At 33.5% G+C, this 22,858-nt stretch overlaps 1 protein-coding gene across 3 annotated transcripts in view; it reads right to left on the bottom strand.

Moving 5' to 3' along the window:
* Positions 1 to 22,858, bottom strand: part of LOC143255444 (uncharacterized) — a 66,061-nt gene that overhangs the window by 36,547 nt on the left and 6,656 nt on the right. For all 3 annotated transcript variants that reach the window (XM_076511117.1, XM_076511118.1, XM_076511119.1), the window contains exon 2: positions 4,073 to 4,441. In XM_076511117.1, coding sequence (XP_076367232.1) covers positions 4,073 to 4,441 — 369 coding nt within the window. The remainder of the gene's footprint in view (positions 1 to 4,072; positions 4,442 to 22,858) is intronic.

The raw sequence follows: 22,858 nt of genomic DNA, 5'->3' as shown, positions 1-22,858 counted from the left end.
ATCCACGAAGATAGCTATACCAAAACTCTTGTAATACACAACAATAAGGACAGATTCATTAAGTTAAAATAACTTACAATATTTTTACTACGACGAAATTCATATTGATTGGAAGGGTGATAACTTTATTGTTCCGTATTATTTAAATGTTTGAAGATATAATAATACAAACCATCTCACTTGGTCTTTGGAACATACAAGTTATTTCAAGCTATTAACGTAAATGGAAAAGATTTAACCGTCATTGAACATGTTTATGAAATAACATATTGAAATCGGACAACACTGATTTAGTTCTTTCTATCTAAAGTTCTATTGGAACAAGAAGTTCTTCAAAAGTTACATCAGTATACACATTCTGCAGGAAACACAGACTTCACACTTCTCAAGACGTTTGCACTAAACGTCTGGAAGTAACTTAAGGAATAGTGCAAAGATGATGAAAACAGTGAAAAATCTCTGTCACATGAGAATGAAATGTCTTATAACCAAACGTTTCGCCAACATCAATATAATGGTTGAATTTAGCACAAATGAAACAGTAATGTTTTTTATTGCATAACAAGACGTTTTGTTTTCTCATTTCATCGCAGTATTTTGGTAGGAAGTGTACATGGAGTAAGATATATGAAAAGTAAGCTTGGGAACTTAAACTTGTTTTCCCAAAAGAATAATGAAAAGTAATCCCTGAAATAACAAACAAATATATTGTCCACGGTTTGAGAGTAGCCTCTCCAAAATTCACTAATAAAATGATAAGTGTTAGAAAAAAGCTGTGGTATGATCGAATCAAATAATGTTTTGATATTTGAAATATCGGACAAGGTTCAACAGGAAATGTTTAGGGTTCGATGATTCAAGTGTTTTGACAGTCTAGTAAATCATTTCGTTGTTCTAAAGCCATCAAACCAAAATGTCTATTTGAGAAACTCGAGATGGAAAGATCGGATTGTTATTTTACGAAAGACTGGGCTAAACGTAATTTATCAATAATTAAAGGAGTGGAAAAGAATAATATTTTAGAATTTTTGAAATTTATAATAGAATTTTGACAATTCTGAGAACAGGACCCCAGTTCAGCTTTGATTAGCTGTATTGAATGCAGTATAAATATTTGTCTGGAGATCTTGAGAAGGAAAGTGGTAATGATGTAATGTTAAAATATATTTTTTAGTTGTATCAGTAACACATTTTGTTCAATAAGCTCGTTGCGTTTATTTCAGTATTGTTCACACAAAGCTACAAAGGTACTTTAAGCATAGACATTCGTATATTTTGTACCGATAGGCTAAAGGTAAGGCATCTAGCCAATATAACAAATATTTTAAGATGACATCCTTTGTTTACCCAATGACTTCTTGAATTTGATCAAGTATTCTCCTGATGAAGCAGTAAGTAAAGTTATCGATTTAGATATATTTCACTTTCAATTGCAATATATTGTAAATCATTTTAACTAATGACTATGGAAGCATGTGAAATATAGTTTCATCTACTGTATACGCAGGGCCCCTGACACGGGGTGGCAACCTAGATGGTTGTCTCGGGTATGGGTCTGAGAAATCTGATCCGAACTTTGTTTATTGTTTTAATTATATTACCAAAATATTTCTTTAAAGACACCAATATTTTCACATTTAACTCATGCTCCTTACCTTAGAGATGGTTTGCTTGTGAGCACGCAAACAGACATCACGCATACGTACGGTCATCCCGTGCTTACTTAGTACTTAAAAATTATATTTGATTGATTCAGCTTGGAGAAGCGATGAGAAAATAAGGAAAAAAGGAAACGAAAACAAATTGGAGCTGAGAAGTAGGAACCATGTTTTGTTTGTTTGTTTGTTTTTGAATTTCGCGCAAAGCTACTCGAAGGCTATCTTCGCTAGCCGTCCTTAATTTAGCAGAGTAAGACTAGAGGGAAGGCAGCTAGTCATCACCACCCACCGCCAACTCTTGGGCTACTCTTTTACTAACGAAAATGTAATTGACCGTCACGTTATAACGCCCCACGGCTGAAAGGGCGAGCATGCTTGATGCGACGGGGATTCGAACCAGCGATCCTCAGATTACAAGTCGAACGCGTTAACCCACCTGGCCATGACGGGCCTGGAACCACATTTTAAAGTATTTTGTAAGTTATGTAAATAAACAGGGAGACAACGCACTTTCACAGTGAGGATGTACTGGTGGATCTGGGCCTAACAGCGCGAATGTAAGGATGGGTCCGATCTTTGTTTTATTTACACAAGTAACCCAGGTATGTGGCATTAGAGAACATAAGTTTTAGAGAAGCAAAATATGAAGTGTTGTCAAAGTGTTGTCATGAGCATTGTTACTGACAATGGAAAACCGGCACTATGGTTTACAAGGAACAAGGATCGATAGCTATCTTCAGAAGAATAAATATTTACTAGAGAGACTTAAATGCAACCTTATTTCTAGAATCTATAAGTTTGGTATTTCCAGGGAACTTTTCTACAAATGACAACTGTGTACTTGGGCTATTATTACATTATGATTCCCCTCTGTGTGATCATTTGTAAAAGTTCAAAAAAGATAAGTGCAAACTGAGGTGGCCCAATTACCCTATGTAAAGACATTGGAATCAAATATATGTGTATTGGGAACAAACAGCAGCCATCGTAGTTGATAAAAAACTTGGTCAATTTCAAATGATAAAAAGAGGAGTCCTTCAAAAGGCTTGTATAGTGAAACAATTACGAAAAAGATAAAAGACATTCCAGGCAAGAGTATTGGAGGTAACAATATAAACAGCGTCACACAAGCTGATGACATAGCGTTAATCTAAACAGTATCAGACATGCTGATGACATAGCGTTAATCTAAACAGTATCAGACATGTTGATGACATAGCGTTAATCTAAACAGTATCAGACATGCTGATGACATAGTATTAATAGGAGGAACGAAAACAAATATCTTGAGTTCTTTGTTGACATTGTCAATAAAGAAATATGGAATTAAACACCAAAAAAAAAACAAAAATATTGTTATATCATAAAGAAAAACACCAGTCCAAAATGTACTTTATCATTAAATGTGATCCTTTTCAGTCAAATCTACAAGTTCAAGCACTTAAGAACATGGATTACATTAGATGGCTGGTGTCAAGAGCTGAATTTGACAGGTTAAGACAACATTTATGAGGATGAAAAATATATTGACTAAGAAAGCTACATGAACAAATGTGTGAAACAAAAAAACATTCTTATACAGTACCAACCTTAACGTGCTGTTGTTAATCATGGACAGTAAACAACCAAATGGAAAAAAATCACTCAGTGAAACTGAAATATGGTTCCTGAGTATAGTGTTAGGGTTTCCGTCGGAGTTCTAGAACATGCAGAAACGAAAAGAACATTAGTAACAAAACTACCAAAAAGACAAGCAGTATTGTCATGTTAAGAGGGGTGGAAGGTAGGAAGTAAAGGTAGACAGCGAGGAAGACTCCACACAATTTCACAGTTTAGCTATACGATGAGAGACATGATCAGCTACGATACAGATCAAGGCAATTGATGATGTTTTATTGTTGTACATAAATATTTAATAATAATAATAATTAGCACAATTTTTAATATAAGAATAAACTAAATTATAACTCAAAAGTTGATTATTTGTATTGAATATCGCACCAAGCACACACGAGAGATATTTTCACTACTCGTACCTAATTTAACAGTGTAAGACCAGAAGGAAGGCAGCTAGTCATCAACACCCACTGCCAACTCTTAAGTTATTCTTTTACCAACAAATAGTGGAATTGATCGTAATATTATGAGACACTAAGGCTGGAAGGGCGAGAATGTTTGGTGGGACAGGGTTTCGAACCTGCATCAGATTGCGAGTCAATCGCCCAAACCACCTGGCCAATAAAGTTGTTGACGCTGTCCAAAAGTCCTGGCTGCGAGTTTGGGTATACATAATACATCCTACCATACAGTTTTCCAGAACAAACTAGAATTAGTAGATTTATATCCGGGTAATGTGAAAGGATAGGTTAATAAATTACTATATTACCATTCATCCTCACTCAGCATTGACTTACCATAAACAACCATCCCTTGCTCACGAGAATCCTGGTTCACTAACGAAAGTACAACACACGTGTACGTTCCGGTCATGTCAGTTGTAGGGTTGATGATTCGAAGAGCTCGGTATCGAGAGAGAGAATCCCTAGGGTCAGCAACAAACGTCTCATCTAATCGACCTTGAAGAAAATCAGACACATATCGACTACCAAGAACTGGAATCCACTGATAAACTGGCTTTACCTGGTGGTTATAATACCACTTGACCACCAGACGCAGGTCGTTATGAGTATAAGAATATTCGCAGTCTAATGTGATAGGGACGTCAGTTCCATTCTCCACCCAACGTGGAACTGAGAGCCTCTTAATCTCCACTGCAGCGACATCTAAAGATTAATATTCATTTATGAAATGAATAATAATTCATAATATTATTTTATACAATAACAACTTATCTTTTCTTGTTTTATTCGTATGACTTGAATATTAATCATTGTAAGTTGAGTACGATATATAGGATGGGCTACTAGAGTAATCAACATTGTACTACTAATTTTAGATCATACGCTATGCAAAACGGTTTAATCAAACAAATATTTTACGACGTATAAAACTATACACAATATACAATAAAAACTTTCAGGCTTTTGACGCAAAACTACACAAAGGGGTATTCACACATATTCCTTTCTAATTCTGAAATAAAAGACTAGAGCGCCACCCGTTAAAAGTATTTTACTGCTTTTGTCTGACTGAACAGCGGGAGATAGTTTTTATAGTTCACAACCCCGGCTTCAAAATACGAACAATTTTCTTTCCCCACAACACACAAGCTGTGGCACCAGTGGTTCGTCCATTTCTTCTGATGTACTTCACCTTCAATCACATTTTCTTGCTGTTTTTTTTTAACTTCAGTATCATATTTTCTTCGAATTACTAGATGTTACATCTGTTCTAATAATAATAATAATAAGTTTCTGTCTGTTTTGAGAATGCAATCGCACCTTATTATCTAAATGCGCGCGCACTTTATTTCAACGAATGTTAACAAATGTCGGATGCAAATATACTTGAGTATACATTTAGGACAACAACATATTAAAAACTTTTGAAAAGAGATCTAACATTCGGTCGTGGAATAAAATTATCAATAAATAAGCTAAGATTTCTAGAACAATATAAAATAAGTCTAAGCCTTTTTTAAGTTCAGCCTGCGTTCGAATTCATCTAGAATTTCAAATTATGCGTGTTTTCAGTTAAGAGATGACAGTTATTTACTTATTTATATCTTTTACAATGGAGAACATTATTAGTATGTACTTTTGAATTTGTAACCAGATATTATAATTTCAAAACGTTGCTAAAAATACATTTTTTAATTACTAGTGACAACAATAGATTAGGGATAATACAAGTTTTTCTGATTCATCATCAGGTTAGCTAAAGTAAATCGAGTAAAACTTTTAATTTGACCTTCACTACATTTTTATTTTAGCACCGATAACAGTTTTTCTATTAATAATTTTAATGTTGTTAAAAACAAACTGCAAAAAAGTAAAAAACAAAACAAAAAAACAAACGTGAATCTATGCATATATAGAAAATACTTTACAATTTAGTTTGAATTGTGAATGAAGTGGTCGAATACAAAACTTACCCTAATTATTATCTATGTTATGAAAAAATATAAACGATATAATTTAACCCTATTTCATTCTGGTGGATTAAACTTCCATACACGATTGAAAGTAAACAACACGTAAAGCTCATTATAAGAAACTTAATACCTGTAGGCTTCATAGAAACAATTATTCCTTCCAACTTATCATAAACTAATGATGGTTGGCCTCCATCGTAACATAAACAAATACAGTTGTGAACCATCTGACCAAACAAACACACTGTTACAAAAACAAAGAGCTGGTATATCCGAAGACTAACAAAAATGTTAGGTGGTTCCACAGATACAGTAGCCAGACATACAATAATAGGTACGAAATCTTACATCCAAGCGTACAATTGTATCAAACTATTGATAAGTGATGGCCTGCTAACTAGATACGCAAATAGAAGTAGTTTCATGGTGAGACATAAATAGTGCAGTTTCGTGACGACACACAGAGATGGAGAAACTAATTCGTGAAAACAAACACAAATATACATATATTTGGAGAAAACTTGCTATATAAGAAGACAGTAGTGTTAATTAATCAATAGGTAGATATGATTAGATAAACACTCGTTACCTGTGACTTTGCCCAAGTGCACCTTCCAAGAACTCATTATTGAGTAAGGCTTTTCCTGTCAGTAACACATACACGTGTGTAATGCTAGAGTTAGTGTTTTTGTTACTTCTTTCTGTAAAACCTTTAAGAACACGTTTCATGTATTGTGTCGATTGTAAACATCACTTGTATTTTCAGTATTAAGTTATAATGATTTAAATGAGTTAAAAGGTTTTACAGCTATGATGCTTATTGCGTGTATGTTGGTTTAGGATGTTAGGCCCCCTTCAACTGTTTGTTGTACATTAATGAAACTGATCCATATACCTAACTGATATTTGGTCAAGAGTTAAATAAATTAATTTCTATTTTTTCAAATGTGTAATTAACTTTAAACATAACGTTTTCATATGATGTAGCCTATAAAAGTACGTCTCCGCCTGGGAGAGCGGTAAGTTTTCAAATTTACAACGTGAAAATCAGGAGTTAGATTTCCCTCGGGGAACCCAGCAAATAGTGTGATGTGGCTTTCTACGAGAAAACACACAATAGAAATGAAATGGTTATTAACCAAAACTGAATTATTTTGAAATTTATCAATGGTAATGGTATATTGAATGAACATTATTAAATTCATATTAACGGCTTTTATCGTTATTAGGTCTTTGTTTAAATACTAATTAGGTCGATCTGCTATGAAAGGGTGCGACATCGATAACAAAGCTTATGATACCGTTCTTAATCAGGTATCCCTAAAATAGAATAAATAATCAAGTATTATAGACAGTAATATTGATTCCAAGCAAGTTAGTCGTCTGTGATAACGAATTGAATTCACATATTTGGTTCTGGGTTTTATCAATCTAGACACAGTTGGAACACAGTAGAGAGTCTAAATATATACAAACGCTTCGGGGTAAATATGTTCTATTATGTTGTGTTTTTACTTGACTGTTTGGAAAACATAAATTTCTTGTTTTTTTTTAATTTAGATCATTTATACACTCTTTAAAAGAGATATTTGACTTCAAATGAACAAATGCTTTTTTTGCATTGAAACACATTCAGTTAGGAGATGTTTATAACGAAATGGCTACATTTTCTAGGTATTTGTTATGTTTACCATGGACACCACCAGAACTAAAGCAACAAATACCGTCTCTCTCACAGTTGTTTGTTTCGTAAAATAAATACCTCCTCCCCGACATTACAATGTTAGATTATACAGGTACGGGATTCTTTACTGTTAAAATTAATGAAAAACTTCAAAGTGTATTAGATGCGTTTACAAGAGCAGTAACTCGAAAAATGTGAGCATGTTTATGGAACACTAGTATGTATGTTATGCAAGATCTATCTCCCACAAATGCGATTTTCTTTCTTTCGCGCGATTTCTTTATGTACTGAAGCCTTAAATATAATAAAATAGTTAATAGATTAATAGCTGTAGGTACTAAACGTTTTAAATCAATTAATAATATTCTATACATTTTCATGACAGAAATATAATATTTTATTACATACAGTCTCGTAATTACCGAGAACTATATGTAAAATTATATTAGCATGAGGAAGTGATTCACTTTTAATAAATACAAACTCGCGTTAGTTAAATACAAACATTATTACAAGCCACCAAACTAAATAACATAAACAAGTACGAGTTAAAAGCAAACACTTTTATAAACCATAAAACTAAATAAATAACAAACAGACGTCAATTATAAACCATGAAACTAAACAAATGACGTAGACAGGCGTCAGTTAAAAGCAAACACAATTATAAACCATGAAACTAAACAAATGACGTAGACAGGCGTCAGTTAAAAGCAAACACTATTATAAACCATGAAACTAAACAAATGACGTAGACAGGCGTCAGTTACAAGCAAACACTATTATAAACCATGAAACTAAACAAATGACGTAGACAGGCGTCAATTACAAGCAAACACTATTATAAACCATCAACTAAATAAGATAAACAGACATCAGTTAAGTACAAACACTACTATAAACTACCAAACTAATTATTATAAACACGCGTCAGTTAAGTACAAACTAGTATAAACTACCAAAGTAAATATAACACGTGTCAATTAAATAGAATCATTACCAATATGAACCACCAAACTAAATAATATAGCAAAGTTAACTTCTTTCACGTTCTATTAAATAATAAAGCAAAGTTATATTGTTTCACATTAGCAACTAAAACATGAAATTAGATTATATTTAATTTTAATATAACTTTTATATAGCTGGCTATGTCATCCATTAGTAGTTACTTAGGACATAAAATACTTTACTGTTTATTCAAACATCTGTGCTTCTAAAGTTTCGTACTTTTTTCTTTGTTGTTTATAGTTAAATATAAAATATTTGATATCTACATAGAAAGTAAGCTAATTTCTTGAATTCCACGTATATTAGCATCTTAGCAATCAGTAGCCTATTTTGTCACTATATGTGGATAACGTTTCCATACTGGTGTACTCTCCAATGGAACAGTGACACGTCTACAGACATAATTTGCTAGAAACAAGCTTTTGATAACCGTAGTGGGCAATGCACAGATTGCATTGTGCTTAATAAGAAACCACCACCACAGTAGTTTATTTACAGCTTGGAAAAAGAGATGATTTACTTCAACTTCGTTCATATTCTAAACATTTAAAATCATAACAATATATTAAAGGAAGTTTAAATCTAACCTTCATTAGATGAAGATCAATTTTGCCTTTGAAATAATTATGTACATTAACATTTCATGATTATAAATTGATGCTGTCTGATGATTTTGTATGTGAAGAAATATTAAAGCTCACTTATTAAATGAGACCATTAAGTGTGCTTTAACATATATTTGATCTAATTCAGACTATAATTCTATTAACTGTAGACCCTGATGAACGATGTTTATTACTCAGTTCCTGTAGATTTAGTGTCCTTAATACCATGTATTATCTCTAATAACATTAATTATTACCGAGCTACCCACCGCTTACGCTGGTCTGCATTTTAACAAGGTGAAGGCTCGTCTCGAGAGATACCGAGACAGTACATTGTTCAATTCCATACTGGCTTTTATTGTTATTATACACCAACTACAAGTATTGAAACGCTTACAGTTGTGTCATTTAGGGTTAGACAAATTACATTTTCGTACTTTATTTAATTCTAATAAACAAAATAAGCACCTAATTAAGTAATTTTTAACAACCAGTATTATATTATGCAAAACACATTAAAAAGATGTTGAAGTAAATAATTGAAAAACGGAATATATTTTCTAAAATAATTGCTGCATTTCAGTACCGTACAACTTTTGCAGGGTACATGTGAACATTTTTATTGTTTGTTTGTTTGTTCTGGAATTTCGCACAAAGCTACTCGAGGGCTATCTGTGCTAGCCGTCCCTAATTTAGCAGTGTAAGACTAGAGGGAGGGCAGCTAGTCATCACCATCCACCGCCAACTCTTGGTCTACTCTTTTACCAACGAATAATGGAATTGACCGTCACATTATACGCCCCCACGGCTGGGAGAGCGAGCATGTTTAGCGCGACGCGGGCGCGAACCCGCGACCCTCGGATTACGAGTCGCACGCCTTACGCGCTTGGCCATGCCAGGCCCAAACATTTTTATACTAGCAGTTAAAACAAATCTGGCAATTGTAAGTGTCAGTAGACCGATAATGATTTGTTCATTTAACAAGCAGGAAGATTCTCTCAATCTCAAAGTCTGAAGTCATCAAAAATATTTTAAAACATTCTATGAAAGGTCACGATTCGTCCACACGTGTTGTGTTTTACACATTTTTCATCTCAAACATTTATTTGACCTCTTTCACACAAGTTTTTAATGGATCCAGTTACGTATCACGAAGATAAAACGTACCCTTTAACAGAGAAATTGAACTTTTATACATATAGAACGTTTCTGTAAAATAAAATTCATCTAAATGATTGTATTTAGTGGTCAGGTATCTTTCCCGTTTCCCTGATTCTATCATTTTTAGTTACTCGTTTTATGGAGTGGTCAGGTATCTTTCCCGTTTCCCTGATTCTATCATTTTTAGTTACTCGTCTTATGATGTGGTCAGGTATCTTTCCCGTTTCCCTGATTCTATCATTTTAGTTACTCGTCTTATGGTGGTCAGGTATCTTTCCCGTTTCCCTGATTCTATCATTTTAGTTACTCGTCTTATGGAGTGGTCAGGTATCTTTCCCGTTTCCCTGATTCTATCATTTTTAGTTACTCGTCTTATGGAGTGGTCAGGTATCTTTCCCGTTTCCCTGATTCTATCATTTTTAGTTACTCGTTTTATGGAATGGTCAGGTATCTTTCCCGTTTCCCTGATTCTATCATTTTTAGTTACTCGTCTTATGATGTGGTCAGGTATCTTTCCCGTTTCCCTGATTCTATCATTTTTAGTTACTCGTCTTATGATGTGGTCAGGTATCTTTCCCGTTTCCCTGATTCTATCATTTTTAGTTACTTGTCTTATGATGTGGTCAGGTATCTTTCCCGTTTCCCTGATTCTATCATTTTTAGTTACTCGTCTTATGGAGTGGTCAGGTATCTTTCCCGTTTCCCTGATTCTATCATTTTTAGTTACTCGTCTTATGGAGTGGTCAGGTATCTTTCCCGTTTTCCTGATTCTATCATTTTTAGTTACTTGTCTTATGATGTGGTCAGGTATCTTTCCCGTTTCCCTGATTCTATCATTTTTAGTTACTCGTCTTATGGAGTGGTCAGGTATCTTTCCCGTTTCCCTGATTCTATCATTTTTAGTTACTCGTCTTATGGAGTGGTCAGGTATCTTTCCCGTTTTCCTGATTCTATCATTTTTAGTTACTCGTTTTATGGAGTGGTTAGGTATCTTACATATTTCTCTGGTTCTATTGCTTTTATGTACTTGTTTTGTTAAGAGGTTAGGTATTTTTTTTCCGTTTCATTAATAATGTTATATGTTATATTTTCCTAGTTATTGAGTATTTGGAGTATTTTATATGCCAGGGTAGTGTTATTTCTGCAGAGTTATTAGGCACTCTTTGCGGTTAATTTTCATTCTTCTGTTGTGTCAACTTCATACACAGTGTCATGAGAGTGTATTATCTTAGTTTTTTTAGAAATTGTCATCTTTAACTTAAAAAACAATCTTTTGTAGATTACTTGAATAAAAATGTTTTTTTAATTTGATTATCTGCATATTGTTACGCATTCTAATTTATCTCAGACGAGTCTCCTGTTTACTATGTTACGTACTGTGATTTCAAATAATTTATAAATTAAAATTTCCGACTATTTGAATTACGATATGTATCAGATTTATGATATTTGCCAACAAGAGTAATGTATACAATTTTCTTTCTTCACAGAAATATACGTTACATGCATTAAACAGAGATAAACGTAGATATAGAAATAACTGTATAGCAGTAAATCCTTTACAATATCTTACATCCGCTGTCGTTGTTTTCATTGTATTAATTATGTTTTTGGGGGATTCGTAGAAGGTTGTTACTCTATTTGTTTCCATGCAATTTACTACATTCTTATAAAAAGGTGATTATTTTAAGTTATTAATTTATTTTCATTTCCTCTTGCCCTATTATAGAGAAATAAATTTCGTTTTAAGTTATGTATGAAACATTTACGTATGATATTACAAATAGCACGGGAGCATAATGATAGTTAATTTTTAAGCTTTCAAAGGAAAGTTAAACGAAAAAGAAATTCGGAAGTGAAAAAGACAAGTCATCCACTCGCTGTGATTTAATGAAGTTTAACTTAATGTTCTATAATCCTTCTATGTGTTTCAATAAAACCTGAGACAGTTTCACAGAATCACGGTACTAGAAAATAAAACTTTCTAATATCCAGCGGATACTGATATAATCCATTTTTAATGATTATTAGCTCAAAAATAATGTATTTAATAGGCTACACTTGGCTTTGAAAATTATATACATGTATATATATATATATATATAAATATATATGTGCGAGAAAGTGCGAGAAAGTAAAAAATTCTCACATAACTGCACTATGAAATAACCCGACTAACCAAACTTATATTAAACTTCATGGAATATTTGTATATTTGTTTCCTTGACAAAACCAAACAGATTTGGATAATACTGGATAAAAGTTCTTTCACTGAAAATAAAGCACACTACATATATTAACATGGTGATTAACATCCTATTTTGAAGTATCAATACAACAGGCACTTTCAGTTATAAACGTTTCGTTTCCCGTATGCTTCATAACAACATATATTGCTCATAGATTAGATACGTACCATGCAATTACACGTAGTTTATACCATTTTATTTTAATGTAAAGTTTTTCAAAACTTTAATTATTCTAGGTGTTTGAAGAATTCACATCACATGTACTCAAAAGGTGTTTGTAACTGTACCTTTGTCCAATATTATTTCCTTAAGATAACACCAGTATTGCCCGTAGGGGTGTATGGCTGTAAACTATACAATGTGTACGAAAGTAAACAGCAGCTACCTCCAGTGATATCACGTGTTTACAAATATCCTAATTATCAAAAGTAAATAACCAATCAGGTGTGGATAATGCTAGTCACTTTGGGTAAATATTTTGTTACGTTTTAACTAAACAATACAAGATTTTAGTCGCTCTGGAACAAACGTTGATGGAGTTAACAATTTTGGATCCAGAGAAAGTTACTTTCTTTAGACCAAAAGTGAGTACACACAATGTATGTGTGAATATACGGAATGGATATCGTTCCTAGTATCTTAGTACGGTTGTTTATAGTCTCCCTATTTCCTTCTCTTGAACTTAATAAATCACAGAACTCAGAATTACTTCGACATAAATATCGTAGTGAACAACTCTGCAGGAAATCTGTTCAACCACGTATGGTTTTTAAGTAAATAGATAGCTTGCATAGATCAGTAGTAGATATTGAGTAAATACTTAAATATTTGAAAACGAACAAGAAACATTCCAGTATCGGTGTACGTGTTTACAGTTATTTGTACTACAGTTACGACAGAAAGTGTTCGTACACCTGCGTCGTGAATAGTTTTTGGCTCAAAGCTTAAAAAGTATCACGATTAGGATAATGAAAGTATAGTATATTGTAAATATTATACTAACACATACATTTTTATGTAAATTGAACAACAAATAAACTGTTTATAAACAAATAATCAAACAGAGGAGTGGCAGAAAGTGTTCGTGCATCTACTTTAACGATCAGTTGTCTAGCCTTTCAGGTGAATTTCATGGTGCAATCTCTCCTCATAGCCCTCCATGATAGTTTGACAGAACTCGACTGGTATTTCCTTCCATTGTTCTTTACTGAAGGCCTCCAACTCTTGCAAGTTTTTCGGATGACGTTGATGAACCCTGGTCTTCAACTTATGCCAAACGTTTTCAATTGGATTGAGATCGGGTGGCTGCGATGGCCACTCCAGAACGTTTATATGGTTCCTCTGCAACCAGGATTGCACATATTTCGATGCGTGCTTAAAGTAATTGTCGTGCTGGAAGATCCAACGACGCCCAAGCCGCAAGTTCCGAGCATCATTCTTGATACAAGTGCCTAATATATCAACGCACTCTTCTTTTTTTTCATGATTCCGTTGACGCGGTGACGGCTGCCTACACCAGAAGAGCTGAAGGAACCCCATAGCATGATCGAGTCACCTCCGTGTTTAACTGTAGGCACGATGTTCTTTGGAAGATTTCATTCCTCCTTCTTACGGAAAATATAGCGAACATCATTGTAGCCGAAAAGCTCGATTTTAGTCTTGTGTGACCAAAGAATACTCTTCCAATAGGTAAAGGGTTTATCTACATGCTTTCTTGCATACCTCAATCGTGCTTTTAAATGAACAGGCTTTAAATATAGAGTTCTACGAGAACGGCATGCTTTGAACCCAGAAGAGCTTAACATGTTCATAACTGTAGAGGTGCTTACTTCAACCCCAATTTCCCTTACCAGTTTCTGTACGTCATTCCATGCTAAATGAGGGTTCCTACTAACTTCTTTGAGAACCTTCCTCTTGGTTCTGTCTGGAATTTTGGTGGGCGTCCAGAACGAGGGAGGTTAGCAGTTGATCCTGTAAGCTTAAACTTGGCAATTATACTTTGAACAGTAGATTTCGGCACATTAAGTTGTGTAGCAATACTGGAAAGAAACATACGAGACTTGTATTTTACAATAATTCGGCTTTTTAAATCACTGGACAGTTGTTTCAGGTTCGCCATGATGACCAAGCAGATAATGACGGAGACGGCGCTAAATTGCCGGAAGTATATTTTTTGCTGACTAAATTCCAATAATTATGAACCCAGTGTCTAGTTCTGGAATGGTATAATGTAGTTTATTCGCCAAACTAAACAAACTTTTTACAGGAATATCAGTTTTTTCACACGTTATGAACTGTACGAACACTTTCTGCTCCTCCTATTTTTGGTTATTTGTTTATAAACAGTTTATTTGTCGTTTAATTTACATAAAAAATTATGTAGATGTGCGTTAGTATAACATGTATAATATACTTTACTTCTGTTAGCCTACTCGCGATTCTTTAAGTTATGAGCAAAAAAATCACTCGGGACGCAGGGGTGCGAACACTTTCTGTCGTAACTGTATATGTTGTCAACAGCAGTAACCATACAATTACATAATATCTTAGTGTCATTTTAAAAAGTAATTTGTCATTAGCTCCGCACACACTGTACGCTAATTCTTGAAATACTAGCGTTTTCAGTAATCTGGTGTACACTACAATATACCAACTCTAAAACCTGGGTCATCTCCGCTGTGCTCATCCTGGGTAAAGTAGTTTTGTTAATGGAGATAATTCTTTAATCTGTAAAACGCATTTTTATTAAATATTAAAAAAAGATATAGGGTTTAAATGTATCGAACAAGAAAATATTTGATGTATTTTCTATTACTGTTTACTATGTTTACTCGTCGAGATTGTTTTGTGTTAGAAAACTGTTTTTCTGAAGCTAGGTGAAACATGTTGTACGAATCTGTGTAGTTTGGTTACAAGTTATCACTGTTTCAATGTGTAAGTGTTCTCAATAGATAGTGGGCATTGCTGTGTAAAATCATTTATTTTATCCTAAAGAAAAAAATTAAGGGAAAGCGCTATTTATTCGCCACTCCTCACCGGATATACCAGTTTTCGGAGAATTCCGTTCCTCCTCACTACCTCGGCCAAGAAGAAATCGCAAAAATAAAACTAGGCTTAATATATCGGTGGAATGTATATTATATTTGGGATTCTCCAGAACCGGTATAACTCAGTGACAAGTGGTGAATGAAAGATAGATTGGGCCTTTATAAAACAGCTGGCCCGATTGAATAATTCAAAAAAACAAATTATAGCATCATATTCTTGAAATTTCTATATACTAGCAGAAAGTAGTCCTATAGGCGATTATTTGTGATAGTTATTAATAATCGTAATGTTCATTGAAACATATATATATAAAAAGTGAATATTTCCTAAACATGGATTTTTTTGGGAAGTTCTGTAAGGGAAGAGTGTTTACCATTGTAAGGTTTATATAAGCTTATTGAAAAATAATTTTAAGAACTTCATTTTTTAGTAATATATTTATAAATTGTATCAATAAAGATATAATCAAATCATTATGTACAGTTCTAGTGGAAGCAGTGTTCTTGTTTGTGTTTCTAATCACTACGTTGTGGCACATTGTATTTATTATTTCGGATACAAATAATAAATACACATTTACACCGTCCCCTGTTAGTACAACGGCACGTCTACACTAAATTCAGGGGATCGATTCCCCTCGGTGAACACAGCAGATAGCTCGATGTGGCTTTGCTATAAGAAAACACACATTTACACGTTATGTCCTTTATGGCAAGATAAATATAATATTACTGTGCGAGTAAAAAACATTACACATTCCTCTACTGGTCTTTAGTATGTGTAACATGCGATTTTACAGGCCGTGTTTTATTAGGTTTAACAAGCATGAAAGGCCCCATCTCTTAAATATAGTCTGTTGATAATGTCACTGTATTAGTTAGCACAGTGTACGAGCTTTGTAAGATAGTTAATTATAAGTGTATATTTTTAGAACTAAAAAAATAAAAATAAATATAGCCTGATGTCTCTCATTGTGATACTTTTAACGTTAAAATTTAGATTAAATTTTGATTTAAAATCAAAAGTTTAATAAATATAACAGAAAAGAAATGACCGTATAACTCATCGCGCTGTTTGTAGAACGTTAAACGGTATTTAACTGTATAAACCAGTTTGTGATAAATTTTGGGTAAATACAAACTTTCGTGTTTGATTCACATTAAATTTAGTTATAACAGTAACGATCTTATCACTAAATAATGTGATACCAAACTGACGATGACTTTTAACACGCAATGTTGTTTGTGCAAGAGTTTCTACACATACCAAGGCCATTCAGGTCACTTGTCTGTGTAAAATGTTTACAACAACAAACCTTTTCACTTTCCCACATAGTGATAAGAGTTTATGCAATCACTCAGACCAATAAGGTCAGTTATTGTCTACTAATGTTGTAAACGAAAAAGATCCATACAGAAGGCTTTCAATCCCATTCTTTGTAATAACCAAAGCAACTGTCCTAATGGAGGTTAATGGTCACGTCTCTTCTAGATGTTCCTCACGATAAGAATTTTAGTAGAAAACTTACTTCTAGAAAACCTATCTTAAAATTGTTCCGTTTCTTCTAAACGCCCCTTATTACGGAGTATTCTAAATGAGCTCATCATGACTTATTAACAAATGCATTTTCGAGTTCATATAAATCAAAACAAATTCGAATCGGTATTTAAACAAATGTTTCTTTATATTAGATCATTAAGCGTGTTTAGTAAATCAAAGTGTATGTTCTCTCGTAAAGTATTCATGAAAATATGAAACATAAGAATGCATCACAATAATTAAAATAAGTAATTAAGTTGAAAGTTAAGGTCATTTGAACTATTTATATCTGAATACTTTATCACATAAACAATACAGGTAATAATAACAAGACTTGGCGCGGTCATGCAGTTTATGTGTTACTAGCAGCTTGAAACCGTATATGGAGACAATAAACCCAATATGTCTGGAGTACCTGATACTCCAACGAGGTTATCTTTATAAATCTTAACTGAGAAGCGAGTGAACATTCTCTGTAGTTTGACTGATGGAAAAGGTTTTTCGTACCAAGATGCCCGATTAAAGACTCAAACTAACAAAAGCAACGTTGTTTGAACTTCTTTGTTTACTTGAAGAGTAGTTAAATCACCAGAAGTACTATAAGCCAACATCTCAATTTTTAAACACCAGTATCACCATATATTGCGAGTTCGGTCTCATGGAGTTAAGAATGAATATTAGTAGACACAATTGTTTCTTTATTTTGAATTTTGCGTAGATCTACACGAGGGCTATTTGTGCTAGCTGTCCCTAATTTAGCAGTAATAGACTAGAAGAAAGACAGCTAGTCGTCACCACCTACCGTCAACTATTGGGTTAGTCTAATGTGATTGATCGCATATAATAACGACTCCAGGGCTGAAAGGGGCAAGTATGTTTGGAGGAACAGGAATTCTAGCCCGCGAACCTCAGATTGCAAGCGGGTCGCCCTAATCAGGTAGCCATGCCGGACTTCGAGACGCAGTTACATAAAAACATTTTATGAAAGATTGTAAATTTCTTTTATTGATAGATGTAAGATTTTTTATTTCCAATTACAATTTGTGTTTTAGAATAAACTGTAAACTGACTGTTTCTCATTTTACACTCATTTGGCTCTTAGGGTTGCAAGTTTATTTCTTCTATATCTGTTTCAGAAACTCAATAGCTCTAATTTTAACTAGTTTCAGAGTTTTTACTACTTATATACAAAGCCTGTTTTGCTACATTAATATTCCCAAGTAGTTTATATTAAAATAAAAATGGTCAAACGTTTTCCTAAGGAACTTTATGAGAATTGGAAAGTTCAAAAACTGAATCTCTTTATTAATGGTAAATGATTGTCATGAGTACTGACTCCATGTACCTCAGATGAACGTTTTTTATTGTTCCATTACTCACTCAATCTCTTAGATGAAAAGCTGCACTCACGTATCGGGCTGAAGAGTATTCGTATAATAGACAGCGATTTATCAGGATTCCTATCACATCTAAAAAGATGAAGCCTCCTCATATTACGAGAAGCGCAAAGCATTTTGCACGCAATGAGATCACCAAACTTATAGTCTGTGTTTGTTCTTACAGCAACGCCACACCGGGTTACTTGCCGAGTCCACCGAGGGGAATCGAAATCATGATTTTAGCGTTGTAAATCCGCAGACTTACCGCTGTACCAATGAGGGACCCAAAGTATAGATTAGAAAATTGAACATGACCTAGAGAAAAAGGATACGACAATCATAATTGAAATATTACTTTAGTATTTTTAGGTTTACCATAGAAATATTAAGCAATCAAAACCTCATAAATGAAAACTAAAAAAATACTAATTATTGTGTACCACAGGCAACAGATTATATATTTTAAACACAGAAAAATAAGACAACATTGGTCCCTTTTATTGACGTCAGGAAACATACGTCGATGCTTAAAATGATTTAATAGCAGTGTCAATTTTCAAGATTTACGTGTTTTATCAGCATAATAAAGACTCTTGGATGTAAATTTCAGTATGTCTGAATCCCATGAAAATATTTATATCTAGTTTGGTGTGGAATACAAACGATGTTTGTCCTTTAGCTTTGTTTCCTTTACTTCTTTCCCATGTCTTTGGACTCAATGCTAGAAACCGGGTTTTGATACCCGTAGTGGGCAGAGTATAAATAGCTCGTTTTGTGGCTTTGTGATTAATTACAAACAAACACCTTTATTTATTACAGTATAAAACAACTTTACAGGTAGTTTGTGGTGTCGAGCTTATGAGTGATTAAGTCAAAATATGTCTGCATTAATCTATATCATTGCGTTTTATGTTGTCGTTTCTTTTTATTCACGTGAAGCTTGTTTTCAACAACACTTAATATTTCTGAATTTATATGAAGGCTAAACACGTAATCGTTACGCAGAGCAGCTATGACATTTTTAAAGTGCGAGTTTAAATGATTGATATTTCTACATCCGTGTGTAACTTTATACTTAATAAACATACAACGAGTGATTTACTACAACAAAACGTAGTGTTGACCTATGTTTCAGTCTGCAACATATTCTTAGTTCTTCAATGTAGTTTATTACACGCGCAAGCATCCTGTTTATTTCAAACTATAAAACGCCGGTTTTGGAGTCTATAAGCCTTACATATGACAAATATTAATATCACTTATTGAAGACCGGAACATAACCTAGAGTTTAACGCGTTTAATGTGTTAATCCGAAGGTTCATGGTTCACTATTCGTTGCCGCTAATACACGTCATACACTTTTAAGTTCAAAGGTTTTTCAAACTGATAGCAAGATCTCCTTATTACGTCAGACTAGAGTAGCCCAAGAGCTGGAGAGGGTTAGGAACAGAAAGTCTTTTGTATAGTTTTGCGTGAAAACTTAAATACAACCAAACTTTTAATAAATGAAAAGTAAGAGAGGGCAAACTTCCATAAAACCCTATCTTTCAATTTCTCTTTTGTTACAAGCACAAACTTACACAACGCATTATCTGTAGTGTGCCCACCACAGAAATATAAATCTTCACGTGTTCAGTCTTATTTAGAAGAGTCACCAGAGGCAAAAAAAAAAGTCGACAAACAAACCTATCTCACCAAATCTTCACGTGTTCAGTCTTATTTTAAAGAATCCAGGGAGGAAAGTTGAGATTACTTGAGCGGCGGGGTAGAGCTTTAACTTGGTAACTACTAACTCTTCTACGCAGATTTCCATTTTCTTCTTTTTTCGGAGGTTTCCATAGAATAATGGGTACACATCATTGTAATGGACATTAAGCTCCATCTAAAATATCTCGTGAACAAAGATATATACGTGAGAAAGTTTAATTACAATGAAGCCTAATAAACTTGCTGAAGGATCCACTGGTTTAATTTCCTCGAACATTTAATTAAATGACTTAATATTTTATTTGCTAAGCAATAAACTTTCAGTTCCAACAGAACGTAGAAAACCGACTGCTGTGAAACTCAGTAATCACTAGGAAAGAAATCACTTGAATCTGAAAACAGTGTGTATTTTAGCATATGCGTGTCTTAATTAAAACAGAAATTAGATTTCGTTTCTTTTACCTTGAAACAATATTAAAATCACTGTGTAGTGTTAACACGTAAAATTATTTTGTCTACAGCATGCTGTATTATCAACATCTGAAAGAAATTATTTATTTAATTAGCTGGAACGTTTGGAGATGCGCTTTCCAAATTTATTTTTTGTTTGTATCGGCGAATACTTTAATCGTCATTTATATTCGCGGCTGTCATGCTTTAGGGACCCCATCTTCCACAGATATTCCTTACAATGTTGCTACGACATCAACATATAATTATGAATCAGTAACACTGGAACTCAGTGAGGAAATTCGTTTGAGAAAGTTTAAAATTTCTGATACACGTGAAGAGTCGTACGGTTTATTAAGAAAGCTTGAATAAGAGTTTCTAAAAGTGTTACAGAAGATGTCCAATAATTTCAGTCCAAGTATCAAAACTAACCATCTGTTTGTTAATCTCCATAACATCTTATACACTTTATCCAAACCATCAACTTCTTACTGTTATAGAGAATAGGAATAATAATAAAAGCAAGGCTAGTGTACCTTTGATGAAATTTCTATGTAAGGAAATGTAGCGCTTGAGATAACTAGTTTAGTTAAGGATATAAAATTTTTCATTTATAATCCACTCTGTATATACATATACATTTTATACATCTGCATTAACAGCCACAAAGAAACTATTAATTAAATAAAACACACTACTCATCCAATTAACTGCAGCCATAATAAATCATATGACCAAGTGGATACTGTTGTGATGAGCCGAAACAGCTGACGATGGTAACAGAAGTTGCTACTGTTGTTAAACGAAAGCAAATCACACGATAGCAACAGACGTTGTTACTGTTGTTAAACAAAACTAAATAATACGATATTAACAAACGTTGTTACTGTTGTTAAACAAAAATAAACCAAACGATAGTAGATGCATTGTTACCATTGTTAAACGAAACTAAATAATACGATAGCAACAGACGTTGTTACTATTGTTAAACAAAACTAAATAATACGATAGCAACAGACGTTTTTACTATTGTTAAACGAAACTAAATAATACGATAGCAACAGACGTTGTTACTGTTATTAAACAAAACTATTGTTACTATTGTTAAATAAAAATAAATAATACGATAGTAACAGACGTTGTTACTATTGTTAAACAAAAATAAACCAAACGATAGTAGATGCATTGTTACCATTGTTAAACGAAACTAAACTGTACTTTTAACACAACAATATCAATGCTAATAAACTCCTTCCAGTGCATTTTCTAGTATATTTAAAACACGCTCATTATATACGTTTAAAGGAAACTCTGATAAGGCTGGTGGTGTTAAAATAGCCACTTATCTTGATTGATTCAACTCTGAACACTATGGAAAAATAACTTAAATCAATAGACCTGAGGGTATGGCTAACGTTCCACATCTTTGGTCAATAACTAACTGTATATAGATTATTATAAAAAGGGTGTAAACTTAAGCAACCCGTAACTTTTCATGTTTAGATAGTTTAAGATGTTTTAAGAGAAACCCAACATCTCAGGGAGTCCGAATTCTGCCCAGGGAACAAACTTTAGACAAAACTTTGCACATAAAAGGAACAAATTAAAGCATTTCGTTTGTCTAGTGAAATTTTAAAAGTTACCTCCATTAATATCGCCAAAGTAAGTAACGTTGTGTTACGATTAGTTATATTTCGCGCGATATTTATTAGCAGAGAAATATCATGTGATGAAGTGTTAAAAAGTGATGCAAAAAGGTATTTTTTTTATGTGCAAATGGTCTTTGTAGTACATTTAATTAGTTTTGTAAAGATACTTTATAATTAGATTTATTTTTTGTTTTTTTAAATTTCGCACAAAGCTACTCGAGGGCTATCTGTGCTAGCCGTCCCTAATTTAGCAGTGTAAGACTAGAGGGAAGGCAGCTAGTCATCACCACCCACCACCAACTCTTGGGCTACTCTTTTACCAACGAATAGTGGGATTGACCGCCACATTATAACGTCCCCACGGCTGAAAGGCCGAGCATGTTTGGCGCGACCGGGATGCGAACCCGCGACCTTCAGATTACGAGTCGAACACCTTAACCCACTTGGCCATGCCGGACCTCCGAGTGTTTATAATGTGATGTTCAAATTTAATGAAAAGATGTAATAATGAATAATAACTTCTCATAAAATAAACGAACTAAAGTAACGTGTTATAAAAGAAAAACTGAGATAAGTTTCAACAAGAAGTGAGTTTATTTGAAGAACATTAGAACAAACACCAACAGTTATTTGAGTTACGAAGATAATTATAAAAATGCCATCT

The sequence above is a fragment of the Tachypleus tridentatus genome, chromosome 7 (genome assembly GCF_004210375.1).
Source record: "Tachypleus tridentatus isolate NWPU-2018 chromosome 7, ASM421037v1, whole genome shotgun sequence".
Taxonomy (NCBI): domain Eukaryota; kingdom Metazoa; phylum Arthropoda; class Merostomata; order Xiphosura; family Limulidae; genus Tachypleus; species Tachypleus tridentatus.
Note: the sequence above shows the minus strand (reverse complement) of the source record. Positions and strands in the feature narration are given on the sequence as shown.